The sequence below is a fragment of the Oncorhynchus tshawytscha genome, linkage group LG13 (genome assembly GCF_018296145.1).
Source record: "Oncorhynchus tshawytscha isolate Ot180627B linkage group LG13, Otsh_v2.0, whole genome shotgun sequence".
Taxonomy (NCBI): Eukaryota; Metazoa; Chordata; class Actinopteri; order Salmoniformes; family Salmonidae; genus Oncorhynchus; species Oncorhynchus tshawytscha.
Window position 1 is genome coordinate 9,400,362 of NC_056441.1, and position 21,675 is coordinate 9,422,036.

At 41.7% G+C, this 21,675-nt stretch overlaps 2 protein-coding genes across 4 annotated transcripts in view; both read right to left on the bottom strand.

The window, feature by feature from the left end:
• LOC112264319 (eyes absent homolog 3-like) overlaps nt 1–6,147 on the bottom strand; it is a 31,814-nt gene extending 25,667 nt beyond the window's left edge. For 2 of the 3 annotated variants that reach the window (XM_042295144.1, XM_042295141.1), the window contains exon 1: nt 5,997–6,147. The gene's annotated coding sequence lies outside the window, so the exon portion shown is untranslated. The remainder of the gene's footprint in view (nt 1–5,996) is intronic. The other variant, XM_042295140.1, reaches the window with a different exon arrangement.
• A 1,829-nt stretch (nt 6,148–7,976) lies between these two features.
• Nucleotides 7,977–18,595, bottom strand: LOC112264320 (serine/threonine-protein kinase Sgk1). Its single transcript, XM_024440841.2, has 9 exons — nt 18,227–18,595; nt 16,262–16,337; nt 13,604–13,676; nt 13,164–13,349; nt 12,759–13,003; nt 10,101–10,320; nt 9,606–9,761; nt 9,164–9,253; nt 7,977–8,936 (listed from the first exon to the last, which is right to left on the bottom strand). Exons 1-9 carry the CDS (start codon nt 18,294–18,296, stop codon nt 8,775–8,777), a joined length of 1,278 nt encoding a protein of 425 aa, XP_024296609.1. The 5' UTR covers nt 18,297–18,595; the 3' UTR covers nt 7,977–8,774.
• Between the last annotated feature and the right edge of the window lie 3,080 nt (nt 18,596–21,675).

The following is a 21,675-nucleotide window of genomic DNA, read 5'->3' on the forward strand; positions in this document are numbered from 1 at the left end:
AGCAGTGTTGAAGGTCCCCATCATTCTTAAATGGGAAGAGCTTGGAACCATCAAGACTCTTTAATTTACAAATATATATATATATTTCACCTTCATTTAACCAGGTAGGCCAGTTGAGAATAAGTTCTCATTTACAACTGCGACCTGGCCAAGATAAAGCAAAGCAGTGCGACAAAAACAACAGAGTTACACATGGAATAAACAAATGTACAGTCAATAACACAATAGAAAAATCTATGTACAGTGTGTGTAAATGAGGTAAGATTATGGCCTATTTATTTCCTTACCTCCCTAGAGGCAAAATAATTACAATTTAGCATTAACGCTGGAGTGCTAGATGTGCAGATGATGATGTGCATCTAGCGATACTGGGGTGCAAAATAAAAAAATATAATGATAATAACAATATGGGGATGAGGTAGTTGGGTGTGCTATTTACAGATGGGCTGTGTACAGGTACAGTGATCGGTAAGCTGCTCTGACAGCTTATGCTTCAAGTTAGCGAGGGAGATAAAAGTCTCCAGCTTCAGTGATTTTTGCAATTCGTTCCAGTCATTGGCAGCAGGTAACTGGAAGGAAAGGCGGTCAAGGGAGGTGTTGGCTTTGGGAATGACCAGTGAGATATACCTGCTGGATGGAGCATGTGCTACGGGTGGGTGATGCTATGGTGACCAGTGAGCTGAAATAAGGCGAGGCTTTACCTAGCAAAAACGTATAGATGACTTGGAGCCAGCGGGTTTGGCGACGAATATGTAGCGAGGGCCAGCCAACGAGAGCATACAGTGGTGGGTAGAATATGGGGCTTTGGTGACAAAACGGATGGCACTGTAATAGGCTGAGTAGAGTATTGGAGGCTAGGTCAAGGATCTGTAGGATAGTCAGTTTTATGAGGGTATGTTTGGCAGCATGAGTGAAGGAGTGTTGGAAAATAGGAAGCCGATTCTAGATTTTATTTTGGATTGGAGATGCTTAATGTGAGGTGCTCTTCCTAGATCTGGCCTCACGGCCAAACTGAGCATAATAAAATATATTTTGATTTGATTTGTTTACTACATGATTCCATGTGTTAATTCATAGTTTTGATGTCTTCACTATTTTCTCTCTCTCTCTAAAGAAATGAGTAGGTGTTCTAAAACTTTTGACTGGTACTATATACAGTGGGGCAAAAAAGTATTTAGTCAGCCACCAATTGTGCAAGTTCTCCAACTTAAAAAGATGAGAGAGGCCTGTAATTTTCATCATAGGTACACTTCAACTATGACAGACAAAATGAGGGGACAAAAAAAATCCAGAAAATCACATTGTAGGATTTTTAATGAATTTATTTGCAAATTATGGTGGAAAATAAGTATTTGGTCAATAACGAAAGTTTATCTCAATACTTTGTTATATACCTTTTGTTGGCAATGACAGAGGTCAAACGTTTTCTGTAAGTCTTCACAAGGTTCACACACACTGTTGCTGGTATTTTGGCCCATTCCTCCTCTGTAAGAAGTTACAAGTCTGTGAGAGCCAGAAATCTTACTTGTTTGTAGGTGACCAAATACTTATTTTCCACCATAATTTGCAAATAAATTCATTAAAAATCCTACAATGTGATTTTCTGGATTTTTTCCCCTAATTTTGTCTGTCATAGTTGAAGTGTACCTATGATGAAAATTACAGGCCTCTCTCATCTTTTAATTGATTTTGGGAGCACTTTTTGCACTTGTTAAATTGTTTGGCTGACTAAATATGATTCAATTTTGCCCCATCGATTATATTGGGTATTGATTTTATCATCAAATGGTAGTTAACTTTTATGTTAAGATTGATTTTTTATAAGATAAGTTTAATGCTAGCTAGCACCTTATCTTGGCTCCTTGCTGCACTCGCATAACAGGTAGTCAGCCTGCCACGCAGTCTCCTCGTGGAGTGCATGTAATCGGCCAGGTGTTCAAAAATGCAGATCATCGATTGTTATAAAAACTTGAAATCGGTGTACTTCGCAAAATAGATGGCATCATGAGGTAGGATAATTATGTGGATATATTGAAGCAACATCTCAAGACATCAATCAGGAAGTTGAAGCTTGGTCGCAAATGGGTCTTCCAAATGGACAATGACCCCAAGCATACTTCCAAAGTTGTGGCAAAAGGGCTTAAGGACAACAAAGTCAAGGTATTGGAGTGGCCATCACAAAGCCCTGACCTCAATCCCATAGAACATTTGTGGGCAGAACTGAAAGAGTGTGTACGAGCAAGGAGGCCTACAAACCTGACTCAGTTACACCAGCTCTGTCAGGAGGAATGGGACAAAATTCACCCAACTTATTGTGGGAAGCTTGTGGAAGGCTAGTCGAAACATTTGACCCAAGTTAAACAATTTAAAGGCTAAGCTACCAAATACTAATTGAGTGTATGTAAACTTCTGACCCACTGGGAATGTGATGAAAGGAATAAAAGCTGAAATAAATAATTATCTCTACTATTATTCTGACATTTCACATTCTTACCTTAAAGTGGTGATCCTAACTGACCTAAGACAGGGAATCTTAACCAGGATTAAATGTCAGAAATTGTGAAAAACTTTGTTCAAATGTATTTGGCTGAGGTGTATGTAAACTTCAAATGTATTTGGCTAAGTGACTTATATATATATAAGGAAACACACTATTAGATACTATGCCTTCTGCAAACGTTTTAAAAACATTCCAAATGACAACAAAAGTGTTGTGATGTAACATCCATAATGCCTCCTATGTCTCCAACATGCCAATATTTAGAAGCCCCCCCCAAAAAGGGGGTACTATATACAGATTAAAAGATGAATTCTCTGAAAAGGGTCCATTCTCTGAGACATTCAAAGTTGTGATTTGTGCCTGCACATTCCCGTCATCTGCAGTGCAGTGTAACACTGATATATATATATTTTTTTTTTACATAGGAATTTAAAATAAGATGGTTTAAAGGTTTGCAAATGGACCTGACCTGGGTATTTTCTATTGAATTTAGGCCTATTGTGAATCTGGCCTCTAGGCTAATACGCCGTTAAGATCTGGCTCGTGAGACTATTGTGAATCTGGCCTCTAGCCTAATACGCCGTTAAGATCTGGCTCGTGAGACTATTGTGAATCTGGCCTCTAGCCTAATACGCCGTTAAGATCTGGCTCGTGAGACTATTGTGAATCCAATACCATCTCCGTCTTGAAAACCATACGTAAACTCCACCTAATCCCGGCACCTGCTGTTATGAAGGTAACCTGGAACTTGCTGTGCTCAGTGATTCACTGATATTATGCTATGATGTAGCCAGTTCTCTGAACCTTCACTAGAGAAATTCCTAACGTAAAAAAAAAACATAAAAATAGCCTGTCACTTTGTGGACAACAGGGGGAGAAGATACTATTTCATACCATTGAATTGTTTTACTATTTTCTACATTGTAAAATAATATTGAAGACAACAAAACTATGAAATAACACATGTGGAATCATGCAGTAAACAAAGAAGTGTTAAACAAATCAAAAATATGTTTTATATATTTGAGATTCTTCAAATAGCCACCCTTTGCCTTGATGACAGCTTTGCACACTCTTGGCATTCTCTCAACCAGCTTCACCTGGAATATTTTTCCCAACAGTCTTGAAGGAGTTCCCACACATGCTGAGCACTTGTTCACTCTGCGGTCTAACTCATCCCAAACCATCTCAATTTGGTTGAAATCAGGGGATTGTGGAGACCAGGTCTTCTGATGGGGCACTCCATCACTCTCCTTCTTGGTAAAATAGCCCTTACACAGGCTGGAGGTGTGTTGGGTCATTGTCCTGTTGAAAAACAAATGATAGTCCCACTAAGCGCAAACCAGATGGGATGGTGTATCGCTGCAGAATGCTGTGGTGGCCATGCTGGTTAAGTGTGCCTTGAATTCTAAACAAATCACAGACAATGTCACCAGCAAAGCACCCCCACACCATAACACCTCCTCCTCCATGCTTTACGGTGGCAAATACACATACAGCGATAATCTGTTCACCCACACAGCGTCGCACAGACACGGCGGTTGGAAACAAAAATCTCCAATTTGGACTCCAGACCAAAGGACAAATTTTCCTTTGCTCGTTTCTTGGCGTAAGCAAGTCACTTCTTCTTATCGGTGTCCTTTAGTAGTGGTTTCTTTGCAGGAATTAGACCATGAAGGCCTGATTAAAGCAGATTAAAGCAGTCTCCTCTGAACAGATGTGTCTGTTACTTGAACTCTGAAGCATTTATTTGGGCTGCAATTTCCGAGGCTGGTAACTCCAATGAACTGATCCTCTGCAGCAGAGGAAACTCTGGGTCTTCCATTCCTGTGGCGGTCCTCATGAGAGCCAGTTTCATCATAGTGCGTGATGGTTTTTGCAACTGTACTAGAAGAAACTTTTAACGTTCTTAATTTTCCGTATTGACTGACCTTCATGTCTTATAAAAGTAATGATGGACTGTCATTTCTCTTTGCTTATTTTAGCTGTTCTTGCTCTAATATGGACTTGGTCTTTTACCAAATAGGGCTATCTTCTGTATACCGTCCCTACCTTGTCACAACACAACTGATTGGCTCAAACGCATTAATGAAAGAAAGAAATTCCACAAATCAACTTAACAAGGCACACCTGTTAATTGAAATGCATTCCAGGTGACTACCTCATGAAGCTGGTTGAGAGAATGCCAAGTGTGTGCAAAGCTGTCATCAAGGCAGAGGGTGGCTACTTTGAAGAATCTCATATAAAATATTTTTATTTAACCCTTTTGGGGTTACTACATGATTCCATATGTGTTATTTCATAGTTTTGATGTCTTCACTATTCTACAATGTAGAAAATAGTAAAAATAAAGAAACCCTGGAATGAGTAGGTGTGTCCAAACTTTTGACTGGTACACACACACACACATATACACATGTATATAAGGATAGGCGAATGAGTGATAATGTATGTTTCATTAAGGTTGGCTTCTTAGCATTCATAGCAATGGTTATCAACTGTACCGCAGAGATGGAACATAAGTCACAGAAATAGATGTGGGGGTACGAGATTTAACTTCAGAATAGTTACAGGGTGTGTTAAGTGGTAGTGTCCTGTCCTCTCAGGTAGGGTTGCCCATTTGTGGGTACTAACCCTAAACACATTGGCCTATCCTTCTATTCACGGGGATCCTCTCAGAATCCTTCACTCTTGATCCACCCTATGCCTCAGCATCCTGTACATATTCTGCACTACTCTGACCCTGGCCACCTCAACCTGCCTCTCTCGCACCGGACACCTCCGATTCCCAACTAAATGGCAACCCTACAGTTGACTACTTTTTCCACCGTAACTACACATTGCTTTGTCCCATGTCCTCCTGCATACTTGGAATCTCTCTTCCTACACAGTGCTGCGACATGCCCATAAAAGTGACACAGAACACAGCAAATCCAAGTTCCATTCTATAATAATTAGCCGGGGGGCTTTGACATAGATCATTTAGCACGCATGGCCAAAACAGAAGTGTGTGTGTGTGTGCTAAGTTAGCTAACGTTACACACATTAGCAACAACACTGATTGAAAAATGTAAAATCATCCGGTTCCACATAGCTAAAAAAGTTCTTTTCATGAAATAAAAGGTGCTAGCGATTTCACGCTAGCTTCCCGAAAGTGAGGTCCAGTTAGCAAATAAGAGACAAATGACTATTTAGCTACGTTAGGTGGCTTCTCGTTTAGCTAAATGAAAACAAAGAGGCATTGAAACGTTATAAATATAATTGGAGATATTTAAATCTGCATTTAATTGCAATAACCCAGGTAAGTTTCCGGGGCTATAGCTAGAAGTTGGTTAGAAAGTGTTATCTAGTTCGCGTATTGTTTTTAGCTACGTTAGCTGGCTAGCTAGCCAACTGAGTGTTGTTACTTCACTTCCAAAGTTTCAAAAAGATTCACCAACATAGATGTAGACTATATAGCTAGGTATATGATTAGAGTTAGTCAAATGTACCTTACCATTGGGGTATTGTGTTTTGTTGTTGTTGTTGAATGGCTTCGTATTGATTCCACACCGCTTTGTCTGTTGTTAGGGACCACTATTTGGCAGGAAGTGTTTACTGTTTATGGCACGCCGTACGCACGCGTGTGGTTCACCCTGAGGATTCAATCTGGACCGGGGCCCGGGTTCCCAAAATGAACTTGCCTGGCCTTATTGAGATGCTTTTGGGAGAACCGGGCTCAGAGCTATACATTTTTGAGTTTTGTCAATTTTTATACACTTCTCTGGTCTAGACTACACTCTAAAATGTAACAGAAATTTGGGGGTCGTGTAAAGGAAAGCTTGGGAACCCCTTTGAAGTAGAGGCTCTGTTGTGATCTCTATTTGATGCGGTTGTCCTGGTTTTACCACTGAACTTGTTTCTACATTAAAACATGTTTATGAAATTATATGGAATATAATAATTGAATGTAGACTATTTTTCCAAAAGAGCAGCACCAATAATCAAAATGTACCGGAACATTTAAAAAAAAATTGTTCCTAAGAATGGTACTTAGTCAGGTCAAATGGACTACTATTTTAGCCTACTACTTACCAAGGCTCATCATTTCACACATTTTCTAAATATATACCTTCTTGTAACTCCTTGATTCAATATCAAACTGGCCTCCAGAAAAACACTTGGTTAATACATTCCATTTGAATTGTCAATACATTTTATTTACCATTGTGAAAAGAGATTACAATTCATTATTTAATTGATCAATTCTAGGAATTTGTCCTCTGGTCTTTAAACATACGGTACACTATGTGTCATGACATATACATAGAGAAAGCCTGTGATTTTTATTACACTATTCATGGCCATCAGTAAATGAATGGCTGTAGCACTATCTACGAAGAGTCATTTCAGTCTAAGCTCTCAACATTGCAGCAGCACAACTTTTCAGGTTGTTATCTTGACCAGGGTTCCCCACCACCCAACCAGGTTTTTGCCCTAGCGCTACACAGCGGATTCTAATCATCAAAGCTTGATGAATTGGTTATTTTAAATCAGCTGTGTAGTTCTAGAGCAAAAACCAAAACGTGCACCTGGGGGGGGGGCAGGACTGAGTTTGGAAAACACTGATCTAGACCAGGACTTCCTATCCTAACACGACTGAGACAGACAGGCACACTTTACAGAATGACAGACATTCAACAGTTCCTTTCTATCAGTCTAGCTGGAGTTCTGTACACGATGCAAATGGTTATACATAACAATCTAATGGATTCTCTAGTGTTTTGCCAGCAAAACAGCAATCACTTTCACTCACAAGAATAACAATGATTGATATGTGCTCTTACAGCAGAAGACCTAATATTGTTTACCCCATCTTCTGTATTTATGACACAAATATATTACGTCTACAAACAGCTTGTCAACACAGTCTTAGGAGCGTAAATGTGTAAAAGTGCAGGCATGAGAAGAACAAAGGTTAGAAAATAATACATTTTTCCCCACTTAGGGAGTACATTTCTTTTTAGATGTATAAATAACTTTTACATATTTAGAGCTTGGTAATATATTTATATTTGCTTTCTGTTAAGGAGTCGAGTGGGGAAAAAAGCGTTTTTAAAAGACTACTTTGTGATTACTCTGACTGAAATATAGTCGTAAAATGAACAGTACCTGGAAATGGAAAACCAATGGACTTTTGGGTCAGATACAGATAATATAACATGAAATAATATTGCAGATTTCTTGTAAAATACAATATTTTGTGTCTGCTTTCTATACATTGTAATTTTTTGGCTTCCGACATTGTCTGCATGTGGAGAAAAAGTGGTGACCAGCAGAATTAAGGTCAGATGGTACACTGATACCTTATTTGATCCAAAACAAACTTATTTCACGTTGATCATTTCTGGTGTTTTCCTACTTGTTTAGCTAATATATTTTGATGGTGAACAGATGTTATTATTGTGATTTTGAGGGTGAACAGATCAATAGTATGATTTTGAGGGTGAACAGATCAATAGTATGATTTTGAGGGTGAACAGATCAATAGTATGATTTTGAGGGTGAACAGATCAATAGTATGATTTTGAGGGTGAACAGATCAATAGTATGATTTTGAGGGTGAACAGATCAATAGTATGATTTTGAGGGTGAACAGATCAATAGTATGATTTTGAGGGTGAACAGATCAATAGTATGATTTTGAGGGTGAACAGATATGCAGCTGAACATGAGACAGAGTGGATGCTTAAACAATGCAATCACCCTTAATGCCTCAAGTGCAATCCAGCATTCACACAACAAACGACAACAAATGCCTTGTGACATGTAAGTCTTCAGTATATATACAGAATGATCAGGAAGGCAGGGCCCTCTCCAGTCTGTGTTTGATGCAGCCTAGCCGTGTCGGTAGCAGTACTGCCACTTCACTCTTCTTTCCGACAGTGGTCGTGGTCCACAGCGATTAGAGAGAAACGTCCTTTCTCCCTGTAGTACGAAACAACGTCCCACCTTGGCACACTTTGCATCAGGTAAGTAGGGTCATTGGTATTGAAGATTGGAGTCCCATGTGATGCACACCTCTCATGCAACAATCCCAGGAGATCTGGAGTTCTAGACCCCCCCCTCCCTTCCCCCCCTTTTCCTCTCAGGCATGTTCAGGGGTCTTATTAACAGACCATGAACACCTCCCACACCACTCATACAGTACATGGTGCCTGTCTCTTGCCTGTGTCTCTATTTGTTCCCAACCCCCTCTCATCATCAATAGAGGTGATGAAGATAGAGGAGTCCCTCACATGAAGCCGTCAGCGGGTCCATAGGAGAAGCCTGGGAAGGCTCCAGCTGCCTCCTTGATGCTGCTGGTCACCAGCAGGCCGTCCGTGTTGCACAGCGACGAGGTCACAGGGAGGTGGGTGAACTCTGGGTCAAAGTGCCTGAGGTCCGTGGGCCCGCTCTGCGAAAGCCAACCAATCAGAGGAGTGTATTAGAGACGGGCTCCAAAACACAAATCATCAAATTCACATTACACACATTATAAAGGTAAGTGTCAATGTCTCCTTTCTCCTGAAGTGTGCACTTGTTCACTACTTCCCACAAACTAAAAGCATTGGATTGGTGGAGGCGTGGACTAAAGGGAGTTTCCCCATCTACAGTATACAGTCTTCTGATAAATGTACGTACCACAGAGGGAATGTAGGGTGGTGTGATCTTCCTGGCCATCAGGTCATCCCAGTTGATGGGTGAGAAGAAGGTGTGGCACTTCAGCTCCATCTACAGGTGAATAGGAACACTACATCAACCCACTGGTACAGTACAGTAGCACTAGTACAGAACAACCTTACTGACACCTTGTTAGTGTTGTTTTATGTCTTGTATAGTACATTGATTCTCTATTAGGCTGCTGAGGGGAAGCAGGCTCCTAATAATGTCTGGAACGGAGCAAATGGAATGTCATCAAACACCTGGAAACCATGGAAACCATGTGTTTGATGTATTTGATACCATTCCACCTATTTCGCTCCAGTCATTACAGCCATTACCACGAGCCGGTCCTCCCCAATTAAGATGGCACCAACCTCCTGTGAGATTATATATATATATATATATATATATATATACTTACAAAATCATCTTTCACTCCTAGCCTCTTGGTGCGGTCCTTCTGCAGGAGCCCCTCCAACAGTTCCCTGCCTGAGTTGGACACGTTGGGCTTCAGTATCAGAGGCTTGTTCAGGATATTGTTGTACATCTCAGCTGTGTTACGACTGTAGAAGGGTGGCTATGGAGGGAGACCAAGAGCAAAGATGTGTACATGCTAACTTAGTCAAACTCCTAACACACCAGGCACCATGATTGTCAATGTACTTGTGATTTATAAATTACATTCTCTATATTGAACTGACATAGTGAAAAAGTATGTATCCCAAATGGCACCCTATTCCCTTTATAGTGCCCTACTTTTGACCAGGGTCCATATGGCTCTAGTCAAAAGAAGTGCACTACATAGGGAATAGGGTGTCATTTGGGATGTATCCATATTGAATAACAAATTTAGATGCATTGTGAAAACTGAAAGATGATGAAAAAAGTCTGTAAAAAAAGCATATGGTTGACTTACCAGTCCGTAGAGCATCTCGTACAGCACCGATCCCAGGCACCACCAGTCCACTGTGCGGTCGTACGCCTGCTTCTGCAGCACCTCGGGGGCCAGGTACTCTGGCGTTCCACAGAAGGTTGTGGTGGTCCCAGTGGGTGCAAGGCCCTCTTTGCAGAGGCCAAAGTCTGTCAGGACGATGTGTCCCGTTGAGGCTAGCAGGATATTCTCAGGCTTCAGATCTCTGTGAGGGGGAAGAGAAGGGGAGAGGGTTATGAAACAGGGCACCAATATAAATACAATATTTACATTTTTCTTGTCACATTAATTTCCTAGTATCCTTTAGCATTCAGTCGTTTTATCACTAGCTAGGTTTCCATCCAATTGTACGGACAGATTTTCATGTGAATATTCTAAAATCCGCATAAAGACAACATGCGCATTCTCCCACCAGCGGTGTTCCCACCAAACAGACTTGATGCAGATAAACATTGGTGCGTGATGACTTGGCGCACACATCATGTACTTTTTCAATTAAGTTTTCATGTATGGAATAGAAATCTAAAGTTCAATGTATCGTTAAATAGCAAATGTGTCTACTGTTGGCACGTATGCTCTAGCCAACAGCTGGCAGAGATACAGTTCGGGTAGACGAGTCTACATGATTATTATGGATAAGAGCATTGCTTCATTTTAGCCAGATCCTACCGGAACAGAATCCGGCACCTCTCCGTTTTGGACTGTTTCGTTGCGGTACCTCTCGTTGGATGAAAAATTGTAACTTTTTTGCAATGTAAAAGTTATAATAAACACAATCAATGTTCATTCGAGTTCTTCGTTAATTCTCCACACGCTTCATGATGTATTTTCTTATATAGCTGCGCAACGTTCTGGACGAGCTACAACACACCTGATAAATTGAAATACATTTAAGTGCCAAAATTACTGCTGTCTGTTCAGAAAGAAATTAAATAATTCAGAATATCCCACAACACCACAAGAAAGCCAAACATGTTACCACAGAGGTTAAATAGCTTGTTTAAAAAAATAGCCTAGCTGTGGAGTGTAGTCGAATAACAAGGCATATCCTACAGTCGGGAAAACGCGGCAGATCTGTCAGCTGTAGGATACCAAAATACTTCAACATCCAAATATTGTGTTACATATTAAAAAGAGAGAGAGGCTTTGGCACGAGCGCATAACGCCATCACCAGCGAGCTGCATGATCATCATTGGGTGTGTCAGTAAAACTGGAAAGCATTTTTAGAACTATAATTTCCTCATACTGTAGCATAAAATAAGTCTGCACACTCCTAGGCTATTGATGGATTCAATACAAGGTAGTTTTCATTGATCTCAGTTTGTCAGTGTCAAAGTATCCACTCAATTCGACCAAGTGTGCTCTATTATGGGGCTTTCAAGACAACAGGGAACTCGAAAAAATACCATGTTGAATCATGACGTCAGTGATCTTCAGGTCGGAGCTGTAGAAAGAGGCCAGTTCCCCACTAGGAATTCAGAGTTGGATGACCGTTCAAAACCAATTTCCCAAGTCAGAGCATTCTTTCCCCCTTCAGATTACCCAGTTGTCTGGAACGCTCGGAAGTAGGCTATTTCCCAGCTCCGAGTTCCCAGTTTTGAATGCGGCATTAAAAAAGATCACTCCTAAATCTCCAGTCATATAAAATGACGTAGAATTTCATTAAATTAGTTTATAAAAAGACCAAAATGTCCCATGTGTGCAACTTTTGTAAGTGCCACTACGCAAATGTGATGATATGAATTAAATGCCATATTATAAAGGTGATTTGTTTTTCTTCTCATGTGTTCCGGTACTTCAGTTTCCCAGGTCACCCTTCTCTCCCGGCTCTTCCCGATTTGACAAATTAAGCACGGGATAAAACTGGAAATATTGGTCAAACAGCAGTAAAGCATCGATCATCATGTCACCAGAATAATCCCCTCGATATGCATTGGAAAGGAGAATCAAGATCACCGTGTACTTCTCACCACGTGAAGTTCATCTCAATGTATTTCATCTGTAGCCTACTAAACAGCATGGTTTCCCGGACGTAGTAGACTAGGACCAACAAACCATATCGATATGATGCATGTTATATCAATATTTGCGCATTAAGGCGTTTACACATCCATTTCTCACATAATTAATTTTACAGATACAAAAAGATCGCACCACGTCGAAATTATCTTTCGGCATTTGTTAAACTGTACCGAAACTTCTTGTTTCCATCACAGCTGCTGTCCTGATAAAAAAAAATGTTTTTATTTATTTCATTTTTTATACAGAAGGACTTTACTCACATACAAACTGTGGATGGGAAACGTGGTTAGTGATGTAATGGTAAAAAAAAAAAAAAGTGGGTAAACGATGATCGCCGTTTGTGGTGAGTAAAGTAACGCTTTCTATACCTTCGATGCATTTTTGCACAAAAGGTTTAGGTGGGTAAATGGTGTTTACGTGCGTTTACATTCCACTACACCACGGGTCCTTATTCACTAGACCTAGAGCATGGTTTCCCAAACTCGGTCCTGGGAACCCCCTTGGGTGCACGTTTTAGGGCAAAAACCAGACTACACACTATGAGTGTTATTTTTCCGGGCATGTGCTATTACATATGGCCACCACCAGGGGGTGGTGTAGGATAGCAGTTTAGTTTGTACCTGTAAACAATATGCAGGGAGTGGAGGTATCCCAGAGCACTGGCGATCTCTGCAGCGTAGAACCTGGCTCTGGGTTCTAGGAACACCCTCTCTCTCTGTAGATGGTAGAACAACTCTCCTCCATTCACATAGTCGAGGACAAAGTAGAGTTTGTCAGTAGTCTGGAAGGAAAAGTGCAGCCCCACCAGGAAAGGATGTTTGATATTCTTCATCAGGACACTTCGCTCCGCCATGATATGCTTTTGCTGAATGAGGGAGGAAGAGGAAGAGAGCATACCATTCACGATGACAGTAGTCCAAAAGAAACGTCGGGGCAGCTGAGTGGTTGTATGTATTTGTGGCTATTTGCAGTTTGCTTGGAGTATTGATTGTGTGTTTTAATAGCAAAGACCAGTAAAGACTCACCTCTTTCTTCTTCAAGATGATTTTCTTCTGTAGAACCTTGACAGCGTAATACTCGTTGCTGTCCCGGTGGCGAGCCAGCAGCACCTTCCCAAAGCTCCCTTTGCCAATGATTTTCAGGTAGTCAAAATCACTTGGTTTGATCGCCAACTCTTCCGCTAGAGAGCTTCTGGGGAACGCCAGGCACATCTGGAAAAAAAGGAGCGGAGAGGAGAAAGGTAAGAACAACCATTTTGGCTCTGGATTAAATGATCTATTCACACCCATGTGAATCTTACATTATATGTCCTAAATGGCACCCTATTCCCTATATAGTGCACTACTTTTGACCTGAACCCTATGAGCTGTGGTCAAAAAGCAGTGCACTATGGGGGGCATATGGTGCCATTTGGCTTGACCTCTTTCTGTCTGCCCCAAGGGGCCAAGCCAAGTTTTGTGCTCACCGGATTCAGAAGTTCATCATCGTCCAGCTCTTCATTCTGGTTCTCATCGATCTTGAGGAAGTCAACTTCAGAGCTGAGGAAGGAACAGAGAGAATGTTAACTTTAAGACGTTAAAATGGAATCCTCCGCCACTGATGATTCTCTGATGTAATTTTGACTGATACATTAATTTGCCACTTTGTGATTTTAGGGATGACATGGTATTTTCTAGAGTGTATAAATTATAATATTAATACTTGGCTTGGCATTGAAAGACAGCATTGCAATTACTATGATTGGGACCCACTTTAGAAGTTGGGACATTGCGATGCCTGTGACTGTTGGTATTTCAGGTGAACAAGGCTGAGTTTTACAGTGATTACATTTAGCAAATAGATAGAGAAGGTTCCATCTGTCATTTAAGTTAATCTGACCAATGAGGACAAACAGGCTAAGCCTTTCAATAAGGGTCTCTACTAACTACTCATAGACAATAAGGGTCTCTTCTAACTCCTCATAGACAATAAGGGTCTCTACTAACTCCTCGGAGACAATAAGGGTCTCTACTAACTCCTCGGAGACAATAAGGGTCTCTACTAACTCCTCATAGACAATAAGGGTATCTACTAACTCCTGATAGACAATAGGGGTCTCTACTAACTCCTGATAGACAATAAGGGTCTCTACTAACTCATGATAGACAATAAGGGTCTCTACTAACTCCTGATAGACAATAAGGGTCTCTACTAACTCCTGATAGACAATAAGGGTATCTTCTAACTCCTGATAGACAATAAGGGTCTCTACTAACTCCTGATAGACAATAAGGGTCTCTACTAACACCTGATAGACAATAAGGGTCTCTACTATCTCCTCATAGACAATAAGGGTCTCTACTAACTCCTGATAGACAATAAGGGTCTCTACTAACTCCTGATAGACAATAAGGGTCTCTACTAACTCCTGATAGACAAAGTTCTCTTCTAACTACTCATATACAATAGGGGTATCTTTTCTAACTGAGAGATAAGGAAGTTGTTGTTGACCCACTAAATACAGCAAGCCAATTTGAGTAATTTAGCTGATGCTCTTATCCAGAGCGATTACAGAAGCAATTAGGGTTAAGTGCCTTGCTCAAAGGTACATCAGCAGATTGTTTACCAAGTCGGCTCTGGGATTCGAACCAGTGACCGTTTGGTTACTGGCCCAATGCTCTTTACAGCTAGGCTACCTGCAGCACCATCTGAATAGTCGTTTTAAGCAGGCCTGACATGACAATAATATGACGAAAAAACATGAGTAAATATCTATCAAATAGTCCTGGATATCTTTTTGACAAGTTTGCAAACATTAAGCCTCTCTGTGTGTCAGTTCATCTGCTTCCCATGTATCAGACTTGTCTATAGCATGAACAGCCCCGATTCAGACTGCTGTAAGCATCTAGCATCTGGAGAGGGTAACCCATTGAAATAGATGGTAACAGACTTCATGTTATATTATCTATTCACACAGCTGTCTGCTACCTGAGGGGATTTCACAGACACTCTGACACAGTCCTAATGCTTTGTCTAAATGCAAATATGCCACACACGCGAATGTAACTTTCATATAGGCCAGAACACATTTTTCTAATACAAAAAATATAGATTTACTGCTCGCAGTTTAAGAAAATTGCACCCGGCTGTATTTTGAGAAACACAGGAAATGTGGACTAGAATGGTCCAATGGAATTCCGAGCGCAAGGTGAGAGAATGTGTTGTAGCCGAGGAAACGGGTGTAAACAGCCGGGTGCCACTTTGCTGAACTGCACACAGTAAGTGTACCTTTTCTATTTGAAAGAATATTTTTTGCTTTATATAAAAGTTAATTTACAAATGTTTCCAAAACCGTATCGCAATTGAGGCTTATTTGTGTTTCCACAGAGCGGCGGGATTAAACAGAACATCGGGATTGTAGTTCATGAGGGAGCCGGCTGTTATCAGTACCATCGGCTGAGAATCCTAGGAGGAGCCGGCTGTTATCAGTACCATTGGCTGAGAATCCTAGGAGGGGTCGGCTGTAAAGCTGGGTATACCCCCACTTGGGTTCTTGAGAGCTACTGAAGAGGGTAGACAAGGTGCTTGGGAATTTTCCACTGAGCCAGACCCCCACCTGGCCGCTTGCCAGGCTGTTGAGAACAAACCATATTATGTGGTGAGTGCTTAATTGTATTAGCCAGCATCCCCGTCTAGGGGACACTGGGGATTTGCAGAAAAGGTGCTTAGGCAGCGGAGAGGCCATGGCAGGAACACACTTGACATGAAATAACTATTCTTACGCTGGCTTTGCCTCTGCTTGTCCCCAGATTACTGCTTTGATTTAGAATGCACGGACAGAACACTCAATGATAGTTATGTCACGTGAGGCTTATTGGATTGGAAATGGACAGTACAGTGACTAACCTGTGGGTAAACCTATACAATTATAAATAAACACATTGGCCTAATGTAATGGTGTGGGAAGTGGATGAACTGACACACACAGAGGCCTAATGTAATGCAGATATTGACTATTTGATAAATATTTCTACTTTCCCAAAAAGTGATTAGTTCTATTATTGTCATGTTGCGATGGAAGTTGGCCTATATAATATCCAAACATCTCCTTTTTGGACACACAAGTGTTTCACATAATACTTACTGATGACAGATATGTGGGTTTGACACCAGCTTCGAGATTAAGTCATTCAGACCCATTTTCCTCTCCTTGATAAAAGCTGCAATACAAAAAGAGGCATTTACGTCAGCTGGGTGCCTGGAGAATACATCGTCACTGATCCGATTGAACATTGCATTTCAATATACACTACATGACCAAAGGTATGTGGACACCTGCTTGTCGAACATCTCATACTGAAATCATGAGCATTAATATGGAGTTGGTCCCTCCTTTGCTGCTATAACAGCCTCCACTCTTCTGAGAAGGCTTTCTACTAGATGTTGGAACATTGCTGCGGGGACTTGCTTCCATTCAGCCATGAGCATTAGTGAGGTCGGGCACTGATGTTGGGCGATTATGCTTGGCTCGCAGTCGGTGTTCCAATTCATCCCAAAGGTGGGGTTGAGGTCAGGGCTTTGTGCAGGCCAGTCAAGTTCCTCCACACCAATCTCAACAAACCATTACTTTATGGACCTCACTTTGTACACAGGGGCAATGTCATGCTGAAACAGGAATGGTCCTTCCCCCAAACTGTTGCCACAAAGTTGGAAGTACAGAATCGTCTATAATGTCATTACATGATGTAGCGTTAAGATTTCCCGTCACTGGAACTAAGGGGCCTGAACCATGAAAAACAGCCCCAGACCATTATCCCTCCTCCACCTAACTTTACAGTTGGCACTTTGCATCGGGGCAGGTAGTGTTCTCCTGGTATCCACCAAACCCAGATTCGTCTGTCGGACTGCCAGATGGTGAAGTGTGATTCATCACTCCAGAGAACGCATTTCCACTGCTCCAGAGTCCAATGGCGGCGAGCTTTACACCACTCCAGCTGATGCTTGGCATTGCACATGGTGATCTTAGGCATGTGTGTGGCTGCTCGACCAAGGAAACCCATTTCATTAAGCTCCCAACAAACAGTTATTGTGCTGACGTTGCTTCCAGAGACAGTTTGGAACTCGGTAGTGAGTGTCGCAAACCGAGGACAGACAGTTTTTACACGCTACGCGCTTCAGCAATCTGCGGTCCCGTTCTGTGAGCTTGTTTGGCCTACCACTTCGCGGCTGAGCCGTTGTTGCTCCCAAATGTTTCCAATTCACAATAACAGCACTTACAGCTTTATAACAGCTTTATAACAGCTTTAGCAATGCAGAAATTTGATGAACTGACTTGTTGGAATGGTGGCATCCTATGACAGTGCCACGTTGAAAGTCACTAAGTCTACTGGCAATGTTTGTCTATGGAGATTGCATGGCTGTGTGCTCGATTTCCTACACCTGTTAGCAACGGTGAAATAGCCAAATCCACTCATTTGAAAAGGTGTCCACATACTTTTGTATATCTAGTGTACCTGTAGGCTATACCATTGCAAAACTGGGACAATGATACCTGGGAAACCATAGCCTACATTTCGTCACACATGTCAACATAAATATCTAGCCATGCTAAAACTGTGCAAAATTATCATGTATTTTTTCGGAGCTGCAAAATGATGCTGGAAAAGATTCCGTTATAACGCATTAGCGGCATAATCTTATCGTTACGCAACACAATGTTACTGTGTATAGCCTTACCCCTTTAGGCGACCCTCCGCGTCGCATAGTGAAATATATCGCTCAAATCCTATATCACATAGGCCTAAATAGTGCGACAAGTGAACCATATATAAGGGCAGCTCATTATCAATTGAGATATGTGCGCAATCCAATGTTTAATTTAGTGCATGCACTCCCATTGCCAGTTAAGCAAGTTTTAGATCGAAGGCATGTCTCGTGTATGCGGTAGACTACAATAACAACCCACGAAAGAATATACACCAATAGACTATTCATCAAAAACTCACGATCCAAAGCATACCGATGCATAATTCCATTCAACAGCACAATGCAAGCCCATAACCTAAATCAAAACATTGAACTCAGAATAACAGTAACAAAAAATGCCTACCAGTGAGAACTGACACGATTCCCCTCATCTTGCAATAAGACAAGTCGCATGGAGCCTCGGTAACAGCCATAGTGAACAAGAAGATAAATCCACTTGGGAAAAGCAGCTGAAATAGAGACCTCCGTTATGGAGAAGACACGCTGGTTGCCCTAGAACCAATTGCTCCACTTCATGCGTACAGAGAGAGTCGTGCCCGCGGAAACGATCCGTCTTAAACACCCACCCAGTGCGCTGAGCAGCCAGTTATTATGTACGGAACACGTGGTTTGAGGAGGAGAGGCACACTGACATCACTTGGTTACCAAGCAACTGTCAGCTTCAGTGATGTAACTGGATCCCGCAGCTCCGTATCGTGCCTGCAGGAGGCGAGGGATGACGAGAGGTGTGTTGCGCTCCATAGGTGGTGAGCAATGACTGTACCGTGGAGCGCCAGATTGCACACCCCACTGCTAAACCCTGCCTTTTATTTAATCAGTGGAAAAACACTGCTGGCCATAATCTCCCCAGAACCTATAGGATTACTGGCATTCCGGATCGGTTTATAATGACAATGGATATAATCACAAGTAGCCTGCATTGACACACGAGTGCTGAGCAATTAACCGAAATTTCGATTTATTTATTTATTTTACTCATTGACCGACGTCGGTTCAATAATTTGAATAATTGAATTCCATTTCGGTCGTTTTTTTTTCGGTCAGCTGGATGTGCGGTTTCTGTAGATATTCATCAGATGAAGCCTGAACTGGGCGATGTAGGGGCGCAAGGTAGCCTAGTGGTTAGAGCGTTGGACGGTTGCTGGCCCATTATAAATCTCCGAGATGACAAGGTAAAAATCTGCCCCTGAACAGACAGTTAACCCACTGTTCCTAGGCCGTCATTGTAAATAAGAATTTGTTCTTAACTGACTTGCCTAGTTAAATAAAGGTTAAATAAATGTAAAAACTGTTGTAGGTTCCAACAGGCCAATATTCTACATAGTTTAGCGCAGAAAACATGGCAATTAACTACAATGCCCATAATCCATTGCGCACCCCCTTAAACCTGTCGGGTCTAAGAACAAGCGATTGAGCGGGATAGAAAGCGGTTGCTTCGCGATCCTGGAAATACGTTCTCTAAGTGTTGGTGTGCTATTGATTTATTGAAGTCATAAAATAACTACTAAAATAGAGATTTTGTCAGACAGCATAGTCAGCAACTCTACAGAGATGATGACTTGGAATGAAATAATAAGTCAACAAATAAAACAAAGATTTTATTAAAGTAAAGTAATGTGAAAACTGATGGTTAGTGATAGTGATAAATGAGTGATAAACAGTAATGGGCAGTCACTACCACCGTGGGACTTGTATTAATTGTTTTATTCAGTGTTGTTACAGCATCCAACCCACATAATGCATATTGCATTTAATGTCAAAATAAATGAATAGAAAACCGTAATTATTTATTAATAATCGAACCGAATTGAAAATGTAAAAAGTTCTCATCGCTTAGCTCTACCCATTTTTTTTTGTACCTTTTATTTAACTAGGCAAGTCAGTTAAGAACAAATTCTTATTTTCAATGACAGCCTAGGAACAGTGGGTTAACTGCCTGTTCAGGGGCAGAACGACAGATTTGTACCTTGTCAGCTCAGGGATTCGAACTTGCAACCTTTCGGTTACTAGTCCAACGCTCCAACCACTAGGCGACCCTGCCACCCATCACTGACTTCTGCTACCAGCTTCATACAACAATGAGCTCAATACAGGCTACTTTCACCAATGCACAGTATTCCTTTACACTGTATTAGGATAGAGAAATGCATTTCATGATTAAAACATTTCAGTTTCTGCAGCCAAAATTCCCTGTTAGCATCATCAGCAAATATCCAATATGTGGGATGGAAGCAAGTCAACGTAGGAAAAATTAAAATGCAGGTACAACAATAAAAAGTTATTTTCTATTACATTCTGCAAGCAATATCCCACTGGGCACAGATGTCAATTCAACAACTACTCCCAAGTTGGTTTAACGTAATTTCATTTAAATGATGTGGAAACAACGTTGATTCAACCAGTGTGTACACAGTAGATCATTTTTTTCTTGTGTTATATTCTATAATACACCAACACATCTGAAAACAGATGTCTACAAAATGCCCTTAAACCCTATCCTGACATAAGGCCCAGTTGTGGACCTGTGCTTAAAGTGACTGTGCTGGTCAAGGTTGTGAGGTGACTTGCCCCAATGTATATTACATAAACTATAAAATATAAAGGACATGATCATCTTTAAGCCCAGGGATCTGTCCAGCAGCAGCAATAGATGTGGTCCACTAACCCTGTATGTTATATAAGTGTGTCATAACACTGCCACTAACTCTCCTCTGCTCTGGTATGCTAGCTAAAGCCTGGGACAGACAGATAGTTGTCTTTATGGTGGAGCAAGCCCTGTTAGCTAATGCCTGGGACAGATAGTTGTCTTTATGGTGGAGCAAGCCCTGCTAGCTAAAGCCTGGGACAGACAGATAGTTGTCTTTATGGTGGAGCAAGCCCTGTTAGCTAATGCCTGGGACAGATAGTTGTCTTTATGGTGGAGCAAGCCCTGCTAGCTAAAGCCTGGGACAGATAGTTGTCTTTATGGTGGAGCAAGCCCTGCTAGCTAAAGCCTGGGACAGATAGTTGTCTTTATGGTGGAGCAAGCCCTGCTAGCTAAAGCCTGGGACAGATAGTTGTCTTTATGGTGGAGCAAGCCCTGCTAGCTAATGCCTGGGACAGATAGTTGTCTTTATGGTGGAGCAAGCCCTGCTAGCTAAAGCCTGGGACAGATAGTTGTCTTTATGGTGGAGCAAGCCCTGCTAGCTAAAGCCTGGGACAGATAGTTGTCTTTATGGTGGAGCAAGCCCTGCTAGCTAAAGCCTGGGACAGATAGTTGTCTTTATGGTGGAGCAAGCCCTGCTAGCTAAAGCCTGGGACAGATAGTTGTCTTTATGGTGGAGCAACCCCTGCTAGCTAATGTCTGGGACAGACAGTTGTCTCTATTGTGGAGCGACCCCTGCTAGCTAATGTCTGCGACAGACCAGACCGTTGGCTCTGTGGTGGAGTGACCCCTGCAAACAAAAGCCTGGAACAGAGAGTTGGCTCTGTGGTGGAGCAACCCATGCTAGCTAATGCCTGGGAAAGGAAGTTAAATCTATGGTGGAATGACGATGGCTAGCTAATGCCTGGTACAGACACTTAGCTCTGTGGTGGAGCAACTCCTGCTACCTATTGCTTGGGACTGACAGTTGGCTCTATGGTGGAGCGACCCCTGTTAGCTAAAGCCTAGGACAGACAGTTGGCTCTATGGCGGAGCGATATCTGCTAGCTAATGCCTGGGACGGACAGTTGGCTCTATGGTGGAGTGATGTCTGCTAGCTAATGCCTGGGACAGACAGTTGGCTCTATGGTGGAGCGACCCCTGCTAGC

What these genes read in the sequence shown, in the direction of transcription:
- LOC112264320 (XM_024440841.2), bottom strand. Translation starts at nt 18,296, where the DNA reads ATGGCTGTTACCGAGGCTCCATGCGACTTGTCTTATTGCAAGATGAGG. An exon ending in AACCCACATATCTGTCATCA is followed by an intron (nt 13,677 to 16,261) that starts GTAAGTATTATG and finishes TTCCTTCCTCAG; the next exon opens with CTCTGAAGTTGACTTCCTCA. An exon ending in ACGAGATGCTCTACGGACTG is followed by an intron (nt 9,762 to 10,100) that starts GTAAGTCAACCA and finishes CTCCCTCCATAG; the next exon opens with CCACCCTTCTACAGTCGTAA.